This window comes from Periplaneta americana, chromosome 17 (genome assembly GCF_040183065.1).
Source record: "Periplaneta americana isolate PAMFEO1 chromosome 17, P.americana_PAMFEO1_priV1, whole genome shotgun sequence".
Lineage (NCBI taxonomy): Eukaryota > Metazoa > Arthropoda > Insecta > Blattodea > Blattidae > Periplaneta > Periplaneta americana.
Window position 1 is genome coordinate 1644181 of NC_091133.1, and position 15886 is coordinate 1660066.

Here is a 15886-nt window from a genome sequence, read left to right on the forward strand (position 1 = left end):
TCTGAATTCTTGTCTCTGATACAACACAGTGAGTTCCGTTTTTAGTTTGTGTTTACTGAACATTAGAAAAAACTTCACACATATTTTTAGATCATTTTCAGGAAATGAGCTTTTGTAGCATTCAAATTTTTCTTGACACAGAAGAGAAGATATCAGATGATCCATGAACTGGAATCAGGTGTTAGCTGGTGTGATAATGAGGTCACACACTTCCTTGGCTGCCGCAACCCTTGTCTGAATCCCTTCGACCTTACGACGCTTTTTAGGGTTTTCATTTTCACAAATCTCGCTGCTCAACTGTGCATTGTTCCGTATTGTCTGTATGGCATTATCAAAGCTTGATATAGACGGAGTCATCCTCGGTAGCATAGTCGGTTGCGGGTTCGATCCCGGCCCAGGTCGATGGCTTTTAATTGTGTTTAAATGAGACAGGCTCATGTCAGTATATTTACTGGCATTTAAAAGAAACCTGCGGGACAAAATTCCGGCACCGGCGGCACTGATATAACTCCTGCAGTTGCGAGTGTCGTTAAATAAACCATAATTTAATTTTTTATATGCAGATTTGAACCTTAGAAATAACTAACTGGCGATGTTGTAGTTGGTTGTATAACATATCTACATGACACACCAATAAATGAAAAAAACTGAGCCAGAAATTGAATTCAGGATCTTCAAGAGCACGCACTAGGACGCTTGCCTCATTTATTGTGATGTTGTTAGATGTTTCAGATTCCATTATGGTTTGAAAACATTCTAGTAATGGCTCCTTCTTCTCATGAACAACATTTACTGTTCTTATTTTAAAACTCGAATCCCAAAAGTCATGCTTCACTATCGTCCAAACGGGAAGAGATCTCTCAGTCGTCCAAACAAGCACTGGATTGAAAATTCAACTGTGAGATCGTAACAGGCCATTTGGCCTATTACTTGAAGGGAAGAAGAAGAAGAATAAGATTTTAAAAAACCATCTTGTTGCACCAGCTGATGGAATTGTCTTTGAAACACATTAATCTAATACAGACTGTGTGGAGATCGAGAGAAGAAAGCAGGGATACTGGATAAATCAGCAAAAAATATGTGAGCCTTTGTATTTTGTTCAGCGGCTCTTTCCATTATGATATTCAACTGATGGCCACTTAATTTCACATTTCTCCTGAATTGTTAAGGTACTGAATTGAATAGACTGTAAATATTGTACAGAATTAAACATTGTCACACTTGTTATACTCACAACATTAAATAAAATGTATTTAAAACTGCGCGCTACTGACAAACTGCTGCAAATTTTGCAGCTCCTGGAAACTCTGGATTCATGGCCAGGGGCAGCAGGGGGAGGGGTAAAACTAACGCGCAAAACATCCGAGACGAGACTGGCAGCTCCAGGGGAGGAAGTGGCTTCACCCACAGTCCTTGTCTCTGGCTTCGCTCTGGCAGCACCAGGGGAGGAAGTGACTTCACTAACGATTGCGTGCAAGAGACTGTATAATAAATGTATTTCTCAACATAAAACGAGACAAGAGCCACAAATGTCTGGGGGTGCTGCAGCTCCGCAGCCCCCCTTCGAAAGCCGCCCCTGTATAATATTGAATTACATTAACACATTTAATATATCACAAAACATACAGTGAACGAACTAATTGTAATTATTAGGAAAGTCGCTATATTCTCATCCTGGAATTACGAACCACTTCCACTAGATGGCTGCCGACACGAGGAGCAGGGTGGGCAATACATGCAAACTAAATGATACTAAACGTGAGGAATGTTACTATAGGTGTACCGGTATAGTATTATGCGACAGGTTAGGTTAGGTTAGTATTATGTGACAGGTTAGGTTAGGTTTGATTAGGTGTATAGTATTATGAGAGAGTAATTTCATTTTGTATGATTTTTCCGATAAGCAAGTAGTAATAATATATTGAATTGAAATGAGCCGTCTATGCTTATCTAGTTTTATATAAATTAATTATAACATGAACGTTTGAAAATGGCACATCAGTGCCGAAAACGTTCATGTTATAATTAATTTATATAAAACTAGATGAGCATAGACGGCTCATTTCAATTTAATATATTATTATGAGAGAGGTTGAGTTAGGATTGATTAGGTGTATAGTATTATTACTACGTTGGCGACATTGAAACCCACTGTTACATTAACGAAATGTGCCGTATTCTTCATTCACGCACGATGATTTTTGTATATATAAGTAAAGTACGTATTTAGGGTGGGTTGAGTAGGCATATAGCTCTCTCTGTGATCACATCAATTTCTTCTATTCAATTTTATAAATCCATAGGTTGCAAGTTCCTATAGTGGCTGTCACCCACCTTTTTGTGTTCCTATAATCTTCAGGATATTACTGTGGTCTGAATAGTGCAAAACATTGTGTTCATCTGCTCCTAGGTTCAAGTGTCATAGACCACATGGAACTACACATTTTCCATGGAACATTAATTTTAGAGATTGCTGAAGAATATGCATATGCTACAGCCACATTACGGCAGAGTGATGAAGCAAATATGGCGACGATTGTATATTATAAGGCTCCCATACACGCAAGGACTTAACCTGGAGATAGCCAAGTCTGCGCACACTTATCTTCGGGAGGTATGTCTCAATTGAATGATTGCCCATACATTCTCAGACTAACGTCCTAGACTTATAGTTCACCAAGAAGTCGAAGAGGTTGTTGAAGTCAATTATTTCCCATGAAGAAATGCGATCACTCGAGAAATGGTATTCTTCCATGGTTCTGCATTCATTTGTCGCGATTCCTTAGCACCATTCTGGATATTAAATCTGTAATTTCTTTGTTATCGCTTATTATCTAACACAGATCACATAAAAACAGCGTTTTATTGGAATATTCTTTGCTTTTTATTTTCCACGAGCAGAGAAAATATTTATGCATTTCTATAAATTCCAACAGAAATGCATGATAGTAGATTCTTAAATCTGAACTTTCATAGCATGCCGCCATTTTGCTACAGGTAACTACAAAACGAAACACTGAAATCTCGACCAGATGCTTGTAGGATCATTTATGTCTGTTTACTTTTTCTGCCGCTTAATTTGGAGAGCGCTACAGTCAGAAAATTTCAAGCAGTCGCAGAAGTTTGTCTCAAGGCCAAGTCTTAATACTTTTCGCCCATACACAAGGAGACTTGTTTGTGGATTTAGCTTTGCTTTGCACAGATTTACCTCTATTCAAGGCATACCGAAAGCCTCAACAAAGTGTGGGTGGATGGGTGAATTGTTTTGAGTGCACACTTCATTACTATCACCTGTACATACATTATAAAATAATTAATTCGGTTTTATATACTGTTTGAATTCTCGGATGCTCTCAGGCTTCTAGCTGATGACAGGCGCGTTGCCTGGTGGTCTAGACCTGCGCAGTGGCATTAGTCAGAATCTCACTAGGGCTGATTACCTGGTTGTTTCCTCCGATTCTAGACAAATGCCAGGAAATCACATAGTACCGTCTTGGTATCACCAATTTCATCGACAATTTATATCCCACCAGTTGATAGGCCTACTACTTCGTTAATAACCGACTAGAAAAAAGTGACTGCTGCTCCTTATAATGGAACTGCTAATTGTAACATAATTATTATATCTTGTAAATTAACTGCTACATGTTGTAATGTGACTGCTACTTGTAACTGCTGCATCTTGTAATGTAACTGCTACTTGTGACCACTACTTGTAACAATTGCGACTCTTATTTGTAACGTGACTAATACTTGTAACATAACTGCTACTTCTTCTAATGCGACTGTTACTTGTAACGTTACTAATACTTGTAACATAACTGCTACTTCTTCTAATGCGACTCTTACTTGTAACGTGACTAATACTTGTAACATAACTGCTACTTCTTCTAATGCGACTGTTACTTGTAACGTGACTAATACTTGTAACATAACTGCTACTTCTTCTAATGCGACTCTTGTAACGTGACTAATACTTTTAACATGATTGCTACTTCTTCTAATGCGACTCTTACTTGTAACATGACTAATACTTGTAACATAACTGCTACTTCTTCTAATGCGACTCTTACTTGTAACGTGACTAATACTTGTAACATAACTGCTACTTCTTCTAATGCGACTCTTGTAACGTGACTAATACTTGTAACATGATTGCTACTTCTTCTAATGCGACTCTTACTTGTAACATGACTAATACTTGTAACATAACTGCTACTTCTTCTAATGCGACTCTTGTAACGTGACTAATACTTGTAACATGATTGCTACTTCTTCTAATGCGACTCTTACTTGTAACGTGACTAATACTTGTAACATAACTGCTACTTCTTCTAATGCGACTCTTGTAACGTGACTAATACTTGTAACATGATTGCTACTTCTTCTAATGCGACTCTTACTTGTAACATGACTAATACTTGTAACATAACTGCTACTTCTTCTAATGCGACTCTTACTTGTAACGTGACTAATACTTGTAACATAACTGCTACTTCTTCTAATGCGACTCTTACTTGTAACGTGACTAATACTTGTAACATGATTGCTACTTCTTCTAATGCGACTGTTACTTGTAACGTGACTAATACTTGTAACATAACTGCTACTTCTTCTAATGCGACTCTTACTTGTAACGTGACTAATACTTGTAACATGATTGCTACTTCTTCTAATGCGACTGTTACTTGTAACTTGACTAATACTTGTAACATGACTGCTACTTCTTCTAATGCGACTCTTACTTGTAACGTGACTAATACTTATAACATGATTACTACTTCTTCTAATGCGACTGTTACTTGTAACGTGACTAATACTTGTAACATAACTGCTACTTCTTCTAATGCGACTCTTACTTGTAACGTGACTGATACTTGTAACATAACTGCTACTTCTTTTAATGCGACTCTTACTTGTAACGTGACTGATACTTGTAACATAACTGCTACTTCTTCTAATGCGACTCTTACTTGTAACGTGACTAATACTTGTAACGCGACTGCTTCTTCTTGTAACATGACTGCTACTACTTGTAATGTGATTTCTACTTTTCGTAAATGTGATTGATGACTATTTATTGAATGGTATCTTTGTGCTCAGCAAGAAGTTTTTTTCATCACTTGAACGCAAGTACTAACTTTTGTATTGTTATTTATGCTTTCAGTTATGACAGATGAACTCGAAATGGATTCTGAGGATTCCGAGCACGGTGATGATCCGTTGGCCCTTACAAGGAGTGAGGACATAAACATAAGAAAGAAAATATTTTTGCCTACGGTAATGTACATCCTCAATGTATTAAACTGCATGTGCAACACTCTTAATATAAGTAAAGCACTGCACTGTATTCATTTGAGCTATTCATACAGTGGAGGAAGGGAGGTAAAATTGTAGTTTCTTACTTTTTGTAATTACCTTCGAAGTTTAGACAAGTTTTTGGTTTTTTATTTATTTACTTATTCATTCATCCATCCATCTGTTTATTTACATAACAGTTTTTGGACGCTATAAATGGTGTTATAAAGTTAGTCGAGTGCAATTGTTAAAAGTGGAGCAACAGTAACAAATATAAATTATACTCGGGAGGAAATTAAACAGAGAATAAATATGGGAAATGCCTGTTATTATTCGGTTGAGAAGCTTTTGTCATCCAGTCTGCTGTCAAAAAATGTGAAAGTTAGAATTTATAAAACAGTTATATTACCGGTTGTTCTTTATGGTTGTGAAACTTGGACTCTCACTTCGAGAGAGGAACATAGGTTAAGGGTGTTTGAGAATAAGGTTCTTAGGAAAATATTTGGGGCTAAGAGAGATGAAGTTACAGGGGAATGGAGAAAGTTACACAACACAGAACTGCACGCATTGTATTCTTCACCTGACATAATTACGAACATTAAATCCAGACGTTTGAGATGGGCAGGGCATGTAGCACGTATGGGCGAATCCAGAAATGCATATAGAATGTTAGTTGAGAGGCCGGAGGGAAAAAGATCTTTTGGGAGGTTGAGATGTAGGTGGGAGGGTGATATTAAATTGATTTGAGGGAGGTGGGATATGATGGTAGAGACTGAATTAATCTTGCTCAGGATAGGGACTGATGGCGGGCTTTTGTGAGGAAGGCAGTGAACATCCAGGTTCTTGAAAAGCCATTTGTAAGTAAGTAAGTAATGAGCCAACTAGACTTAACATTTCTAAATTCTCCACGCTTAGAATAAATAAATATTTGAATATGTTATTAGATACTTTTATTTCTATTTTAAAATGTTCACTGATTGATATATTCGTTGATGAAACATCCTTAATTGCCTCATATTACGATCATGATAGTCTTTCATAAAAGTGTAAATCTTAAAATATTATTTAACATAAATTAATTAAAAAATATATAAACGAGTAACATTTAAGAGTAACTTGTTAATAATACTTATTTACTTACTTACTTATTGGCTTTTAAGGAACCCGCAGGTTCATTGCCGCCCTCACATAAGCCCGCCATTGGTCCCTATCCTGAGCAAGATTAATCCAGTCTCTATCATCATACTCCACCTCCCTCAAATCCAGTTTAATATTATCTTCCCATCTACGTCTCGGCCTCCCCAAACGTCTTTTTCCCTCTGGCCTACCAACTAACACTCTATATACATTTCTGGATTCGCCCATACGTGCTACATGCCCTGCCCATCATAAACGTCTGGATTTAATATTCCTAATTATGTCAGGTGAAGAATACAATGCGTGCAGTTCTGTGTTGTGTAACTTTCTCCATTCTCCTGTAACTTCATCCCTCTTAGCCCTAAATATTTTCCTAAGCACCTTATTCTCAAACACCCTTAACCTCTGTTCCTTTCTCAAAGTGGGAGTCCAAGTTTCACAACCATAAAGAACAACCGGTAATATAACTGTTTGATAAATTCTAACTTTAAGATTTTGTGACAACGGACTGGATGATAAAAGCTTCTCAACCGAATAATAACAGGGATTTCCCATATCTTGTTAATAATAGAGGATGAAAATGTTCATGATAATGAGAATTTGTGATAATCCTGATGACCTTTTTCTGCACTTTAAAAATCTTGTTTACATGGGTGCTAATAAGGTACCGTATTTTAAAATAGGCATAATAAGCAGGCTTAATATATTTTAATAGTAAAACCATATAAACTTTTTAAAATAAATAAAATCCCGGATAATTTAATGCTTAAATGCTCAATATGTCATTCCCAAGTCAACTTTGTGTCTACCACAATTCCAATATGTTATATGGATGACTCATTGAGCAAGGTTGTAAATTAAATGTTAATGATTAGTTCCATACCATTTTTTAATGTCTAGAATATAAGCCAGTACTTCATTTTCAAGTAACAGAAGGTTTTCATTACCATTGAATATTGGAAAAATGCCACTTACAAGACTGTAGTTAAAACAAGATTTAAAAACTACCTTCCATGTGCGAGTCAGGCCAGTAACAGTGATGAACGGATTTCAGGAAGTCCACAGTAAATCTATCCACAGTTTGTCGCTTAAGTTATTAATAATAAACACAAATAAACAATTCAAAAGTAAAGAAACAGTTATTTAATTACCCATGTCAAACAAGGATTTTAACTTAGTAAGTTTGTAGTCATTTGAACAGTTATAGGAAATTCCCATTTGCTGAGAAAGATGTCGAAATGATTTTCTAAGGGAATTTTCCAGGGTCATGTCCAGTGTTATCTAGAGTTTCTTCTATGAGTACTATATATGGCTGTCTGCAGTGGCGCCAACTTTTGTAAATTTTTGGATGGGCTCAAAATTTCATTAGCCGACGAACGAAACACTTTCAATGCCATGATTTTGAGCATTTCGTGTTCCGCGTCGTGTGACACCCACCTAAAGGTATCTCTATCAATAAATCGCCTGATTCTGGGGAGTCTTCACATCGCAATTAAAGAAACCATAGAACTAATGAGACAAGACATCATCATACATCAAAGATTCCAGCCACTTCATTGAGAAGATTCAATCACTGAGTACCCAACCTGGAGACATTATGGTCAGATTTGTTTCGTCATTTTTGTTACGGGTGTATTTTCTATAGGCTAAGTCGCGTTCGGACATCAGACTGTGTATGTCAGTCCTCATCCAAGGGGCTGGGGTCCTTCTAGTACATTTGGTCTTTAATGGTGCGTGTTTGTCATAAAGTTTAAGAATTAACGTATTGAATAAATCTGCTTTCTCGTCTACAGTTCATAATGTCCAGATCATGTGCCATGGAAGTTGTACAGCATCTTCTTTCAGTGTAATATCATCTATTCTTTTAATATCCCTGTAATATTCCATGCTGTGTGTGTTGACAATCATCTAGGTGGCGAGACACTTCCTTAGCTTTGGTCTAGCTCATTTGCTCTTGTAGTTTTGTCCCATAACATTTCATAGTTATCACGAAAAGTTTGGAATGTTTTTATCAAATTGCGAATGAAGCAATTTCAAAAGCTGATGGAATTTACTTATTTTGTCCTTATGCCTGTGGATTGCTAGCCCCTGCTTTGATAAATATAACAATGATGAAAATAGTTTGTGTAAGGCGACACAAGAATTTTGTAGGTCGTGTAAATTTACAAGATTCAAACTGGATGCAACATTTACTCCACTCTGTACCGCCAATACTTTGGAACATGATTCTTTGTGGCACAGGGATATTTCATTGGAACTAAATTTTCTTAACGCATGTTTCCATTTGGAAAAGCCGGTGGAAATGAAACAAGGGTCAGCTTTGGTGGAGAAATTTAATAGTTTTTTTTTTATCATTAGCTTCCTTGCATAGGCCTGCTTTTCAAAATACCACTTCTTTGTATTCAACATACAAAATCCACGATGTTGTCATTCCATGAATTTTGGAAAATTTTACCCTTACCCACAACCTTTATTTCACTTTCACAAGACAAAAGAGAATCACAAAGTTTTGAAATATGTGAAGACGAATTTTGTACATCAGCTGATTTTTGAACGGAAGTCAAATCCATTGTATCGGAACAGGATGGTTGTCTATGATTGTTGAGTTCCCCCTCAAGTTGGGTAGGATCTGTCCACGATCTTTCAATTAAAAATTTATTCATGATCTTGATTATCAGCACAAGAAAATCATATCACAATCACTGCATAACGACGTTTGCGCAAACTGAAATTAAAGTTAACTGATTCTTTCGTGCTTGTATTTACTAAGCACCACTACTCAACTAAAAAAAAATTAAACTGGTCATTGTTGCTTTTCTCTTAAAATGTATTCTATTTGATTTAAAATTTAAAAACATGAGTTGACTGTTATTAACTAGCTAACTCTCTGTATACAAGGGCCAGTAATGCTTCCTTACTTTAACTTACGTATTTAAAGATCTGTCTTCACTGATTTTAATAAATCATTCACCTAAAATGAGACGACAATGTGATAATAATGACAATGTTAATAATAATAATAATAATAATAATAATAATAATAATAATAGTAGTAGTGATAACACGACAAATTATTGGTGGGCTTGGGCCCCACAGGCCCATATAAGTTGGCACCACTGGCTGTCTGTGCTTCTTATCAAGAAAGCTTTATGTTTCATGAAATTGATTTACCAGTCTTTGAATCGAACTTCGATTTGGAACTTGGGCACCAGGGAACTTTTCGTGAAATAATCTCCTTGAAGCACGAACTGATTCTGTATGCATGTATCATTCATACATGAATACTCTTTGGGTAATGGAATACCTGAATTGAGCCATAAAGAACACCTGCTTATCTTGCAAGAGTACAACTCACACTGATGTCTGACGCATCCTTCAGAGCGGTGAAAGCGGGCAATTTGTAACTGGCTTAGCGGCTTGTTCTGCTGACTAGGCATAAGCCATGAAAGCACGGGATTGTTCACCCAGTATAAGTAATCTGTTTGATAAAATAATTTAACATGTCTTAAATGTCTTTAGTTTTAATTTTTTTTTCGAACAAATTTCATTATGTCATTGCTTGTACTCACTTTTACACTTAAAAGTATCATTAGAATTCGGTTTATTATTTATTTTATGTAATAAATTAATAGTAGATTCTTTTCATTGAGGTAAATGAGCTTTAATTCTTTATGGATATTCTGTAAAAAACGAATTGAACTATTTGGGCATAACAGAAATATCATCATTCAACCTTGCAAATCTAGTCTTTCAGGTGAAGCTCCCTGTAAAGCAGATTTGAATAATTTCAAGGGAAAAATTGTTCCGGGGCCGGGTATCGATCCCGGGACCTCTGGTTGAACATACCAGTGCTCTACCACTGAGCTACCCGGGAACTCCACCCGACACCGTCTCAACTTTTCCCTTTATATCCACACAACTCGCGTGGGCTGACGAAACGCCAGAGACCCACAACGAGTGCACACAATCTCTGTGTGACTTGGAATTGTGGAAGTCACACAGAGTTTGTGTGCACTCGTTGTGAGTCTCTGGCGTTTCGTCAGCCCACGCGAGTTGTGTGGATATAAAGGGAAAAGTTGAGACGGTGTCGGGTGGAGTTCCTGGGTAGCTCAGTGGTAGAGCGCTGGTACGTTCAACCAGAGGTCCCGGGATCGATACCCGGCCCCGGAACAATTTTTCCCTTGAAATTATTCATCATTCAACCTTATTGATTCATTTACTTTAATCAAGTAACCTAATGCTCATCTTGTATTCTAGATGTCCAGAAAGTCATATTTTCCTTATTTCATTATATTTTATGTTTGTATTATCTGCTGTCATATGTAGTTTTTCTCATTATCACTATTCTGTGTTGTTTGCAAATCTGCTCTGCAACAAGTATACGTAATTGAAGAGCTCAGAGCCAACCCACAATTTTGTATTGTTCATTATTAAGCCTTTTTTCAAAAATTACAGTGTCATTATAGATTCATGCTATTTTTTTTGTATTTATTCAATGTAGACCATTTGAAATAAATTGTGAAACCAATCATTTTTGTCAGGATCCTCTTAATATGAACTGTTATTTACTCATTTTTAATTGTGGGTTAGTCGCCTTTGGCTCTGAGCCCTTCAATTGTTCACAACCTGAAGTAACTTCATTGTTGATTCTTTCAGAGTATGGAAATTTATTCATTGTTGCAAGGATATTACCGAGAGTATTAAAAAAGATACTCCTATAATAATTTTAAGTGATCAGATTTATGAAAATGGTTACTTTGCTGGCATATTCTATGATTAATTTCATGCATCTTAGTTTATATGACTCATCTATTTCATGGCTACAATATTTTGTCTGGACGCATGTAATATTTAAATTAGCATAACTAACAGTGACTGAGTTTTAACATAAGAAGTAGGCAATGCTGCTCAAGCGTGAATGGCTGGTGTTCTGGACAGCTTTAGCCACACCTTCCAGAACTATGTCGTATGAAAGAGGTGTGGTGATAGTTTACATAAGTACTTAGTTACCTGGCCTAGATTCTTTTCTGTTGATTCTGTACTGTCTCTTGATATCTTCTAAACAAGTTTTCTGTGTTTATGAGAAATTAATTTTTGACTTCGGGAATAAGATACTAAAATTTCATTTTACCTCTTTCAGTGCAAGACTGAAATTAAGCAAGAGTGCGAAGATTCCAGCTCTTATCTCGTCAGCGAGGTGAAATGTGAAGGAACTCCAGTTCATGCTTCGTTTCCTACACTGAAGTCTGAACTTAAGGTGAGCATTGACTTTCCACAATAGAAACCAACTTCACAGTTCAAAGTTTTTTAGGATTTTTTCGTCTCTTGAATGCTTTATGTTGTGGCAGGTTTAAGTGGTTTGAATATGGTACACGAAAACTTGAGTTCCATCCAAGTTACTGTATACTATCTTATTTCCATGTCCTGCTTAGTGGTAATAATTTCGGAGAGAAGGTTGGAGTTTCGATGATTCTCTAAATTCTGCTTCTTGTTACAGCGAAACTGTTCACGAAGAATTTAAGAATTCAGTCCTTTATGAAGCTACACATAGACCACTTGGTGATATGTCGTCATAAAATTTTTATGTGAACAATCTGTTGTAAGAAGCGAAATATATTTCTTAGCTATGCATGTACGAAACTGTAGAATTCTAATGCCATGTACCCTCTTGGATTATGATACAGAACACTCACATAGCTGAAGGGTGGCAGGCTGGATTGTGTGGAGGCATGGGTTCGACTCCTGCCTACCAGGGTCCTCCCCGAGGTTAGCAGAAGGTGGTGTAAATCTCGGTCTCACCAGTTCCACTGCTGCTGCGTGATACAGCGTCGTTAAATAGCCGATTAAGAAGACATTGTTTTGCCAAACCTACTCGCAGACATTTACATTTAAAGGCCTTGTCACATTGTTATGTAACAGCATTGCCAACTGCAGAGTCTTGACTTGGGAAAGAAATGACCGACAAGAGGCTGAAGGAGATGTACGAGCACACAACTTCACTTCCTGCCCCGAGCATCGATCTGATGTGAACCACTGCACCACATTACATCATGAGGACAGTGGAGATGTAATGATGTGTGGAGGTTGCAACATAAACTCGTTAACTGTTAAAACAGCTGCCAAGCAGTTGAGTAACAATATGGACTGGATGATTATTTTACGACGCTGTATCAACATCTCTGGTTATTTAGCTGGTGAAATAAGTCCGGGGTCCATCACCGATAGTTACCCAGCATTTGCTGATATTGGGTTGAGGGAAAACCCGGAAGAAACCTCAACCAGGTAACTTGCCTCGACCAGGATTCGAAGCGGGCCACCTGGTTTTGCGGCCAGGCTCGCTAACCGTTACTCCACAGGTGTGGAGTGGATGATCCTGGGTTCAATCCCAAGTGATGTCAGAATCTTGCATATTACCAACCTTCTGGCTCTGGCTTCTTGTAGACCTATCATGGTACTGACCACAGGAAGCCCTACCTTCATGACTCCTGCCCGTAGCATCTAGTAGGAAGACACAACTGGCCACTTCACCTCTGAGTTGCAGTGCCACTTGCGCGCATTGCCTGACATCTTCCTGAACTGTACGACAAATGTCACGTGATTCCATCGGAATCAGTTGCTAGAGAGTCACTGAGTAACTGATCACATTCTGAAAATAAGTAAGGACACAAAACTGGCATCCTTCATCTGTAAAACTGGTCCTTTAATTGATTAATTAATTATGATGTATCTACTGGTTGACTATCTAACTCAGTGGTCGTCAGCACTCGCTGAAATGGATAGAGCACAAGGAGTGCCACAAAATATGCTCCGTCGTGCAGAAGGGATAGGGAAACAGCCACAGTGGCATGCTGGTGCTGTAAGAGACCTGCGAATGCAGTATGCTGATGACTGCTGATCTAGCTGATGGATTTATTTATTTTTTATTTTATTGGGTTATTTTACGACGCTGTATCAACATCTTGGTTATTTAGCGTCTGAATGAAATGAAGGTGATAATGCCGATGAAATGAGTCTGGGGTCCAGCACCGAAAGTTACCCAGCATTTGCTCGTATTGGGTTGAGGGAAAACTCCGGAAAAAACCTCAACCAGGTAACTTGCCCCGACCGGGATTTGAACCCGGGCCACCTGGTTTCGCGGCCAGAAGCGCTGACCGTTACTCCACAGGTGTGGACTCTAGCTGATGGAATTGACAATAGCGAGTTTCTAATTTGGCGAGATTGATTGCTAGCATTTGCCACTTGGGAAGGAACTTTCTCTGATCGTCAGTCTAGGTAATACTGCGAGTTAAGCCTCGTTGCTATATGATGGTATGACAGTCTTATGGCAGGGAGTTGTTACATATTTATAGTAGCTTGGCGGCAAAGATCTCATTATGATCTTGTAAAGGTGCATCTACATGGTTCAACTTTTTTTCAACTTTATGCATTGAAGCAATGCATGCAAGATTGATATTTAATATTAATTAATATATGAGGGCTGTTTTTCTTCAACCACCAGTCATGCTGATAAACAGCCGATCGAGTGGTAAGAGGCGGAGATGCTCGGAGGGCGACTGTGCTTCTCCCCACTATAACCTCTGCCACTTCCAACATCATTGAAATCAATTGTGACTGGAGATGAGACTTGGATTCAATATTTTACTCCCGAAACAAAACGACAGTCACAACAATGGATGCACTCAAACTCGCCAAACAAATCGAAAATGTTCAAATATTCAACAAGAAGAAGTTTATGGCTACTGTATTTTGGGACCAAAAAGGTGTGTTTCTTGTTGAGTTTATGGAACCGGGGACTACAATCAATGCAGCTGTTTATTGTCAGACTTCACGACGACTGCGGAGAGCCATTCAAAGCAAAAGAAGAGGCAAGCTGACTTCTGGAGTTCTTCTGATTGATGGCAACGCCCACCCTCACAGTGCTGCTGCAACCAACAGCTTCTTCAGCACCTTCGATGGGGAGTCTTGGCAACGCCCACCCTCACAGTGCTGCTGCAACCAACAGCTTCTTCAGCACCTTCGATGGGGAGTCATGGCAACGCCCACCCTCACAGTGCTGCTGCAACCAACAGCTTCTTCAGCACCTTCGATGGGGAGTCATGGCAACGCCCACCCTCACAGTGCTGCTGCAACCAACAGCTTCTTCAGCACCTTCGATGGGGAGTCATGGCAACGCCCACCCTCACAGTGCTGCTGCAACCAACAGCTTCTTCAGCACCTTCGATGGGGAGTCATGGCAACGCCCACCCTCACAGTGCTGCTGCAACCAACAGCTTCTTCAGCACCTTCGATGGGGAGTCATGGCTACGCCCACCTTCACAGTGCTGCTACAACCCAACAGCTTCTTCAGCACCTTCGATGGGGAGTCATGGCAACGCCCACCATCACAGTGCTGCTACAACCAACAGCTTCTTCAGCACCTTCGATGGGGATGAACATCTGGCATATAGCCCGCACTTAGCACCAAGCGACTTCCACTTCTTCCCTGACTAGGAGGGCAGAGGTTCCAAACTAATGAGGAGCTTCAAAACAACATTGAGGTCCACCTCAACTCATGGCGGCAATGTTCTATGAAGAGGGGATTGGAAAGCTCGTCCACAGATATGACAAATGCCTCAATGTTCACGGTGATTCTGTCGAAAAGTAACCATGTTTGTACATAACTTTTGATAATAAATTCATTTCGTTATTTACAGTTTTTTTTTATGAACCATAGGAGGTTGAAAAAAAACAGCCCTCGTATATACATAGTGAAGATGACGTTCAAAACAGTACACCATGTAGACAAAAAATCTTCATGCATCTTAACTGAACGCGCGTTTTCAACATTCCTCCCAGATTGCATGCATACGTGCATGGGAAATTGAACTGTGTAGATGCAGCTCAAGAGAGCCCCGCGTGGATGAGATGGTGTGATCGGCTCAGTGGATGAATTTTCCTGCTTATTGCGAGCTCCAGTCTGCGAGAGTTCGATTTCCTCTTCGACTGACTATGGTCCCAACTCTAAGGCTGTCCCTGCGCATCTCTTGTGAGAAGCAGCCATCTGCGCTAAATAACCTAGTAGTTGATATAGCAACATTAAATATGCGACTAAAGCCCAGTTTCCACCGTTTCTCACGTGTTTCCTTGCTGGCCAGCATGCTTGGTTCTCTGATGGGTACGGCAATGGCTTCCGTGTTGGCTGCTATGCTGGTGGTTGTTCTCACAGAGCTGGCTCTTGTCACAGTTCAAATTGGAAAATCATCTGTTGCAACATTCATGGTGAAAAAGAAATTGAACAGTGACTGGAAAACAACTACAGTCCTACAGTAACAATAGTAAATGTCGTAATAAAGTAATTAAGCCATAAGTGCAAAACAGCTAAAGTCCGAATATTTAATTGCTGTTTCTTAGAAACTAAAGAATATAGAAAAAACAGATCAGTTGGAAAACAACGAACATGACGACATGGTTT

General features: G+C 38.7%; 1 protein-coding gene across 1 annotated transcript in view; it reads left to right on the forward strand.

Annotated features, from left to right (window-relative positions):
• The window catches only part of LOC138692945 (uncharacterized), a 74375-nt gene that overhangs the window by 49994 nt on the left and 8495 nt on the right, over positions 1-15886 (forward strand). Inside the window, exons 6-7 of the mRNA XM_069816357.1 lie at positions 5168-5280; positions 11576-11692. Of these exons, the coding sequence (XP_069672458.1) occupies positions 5168-5280; positions 11576-11692 (230 nt within the window). The remainder of the gene's footprint in view (positions 1-5167; positions 5281-11575; positions 11693-15886) is intronic.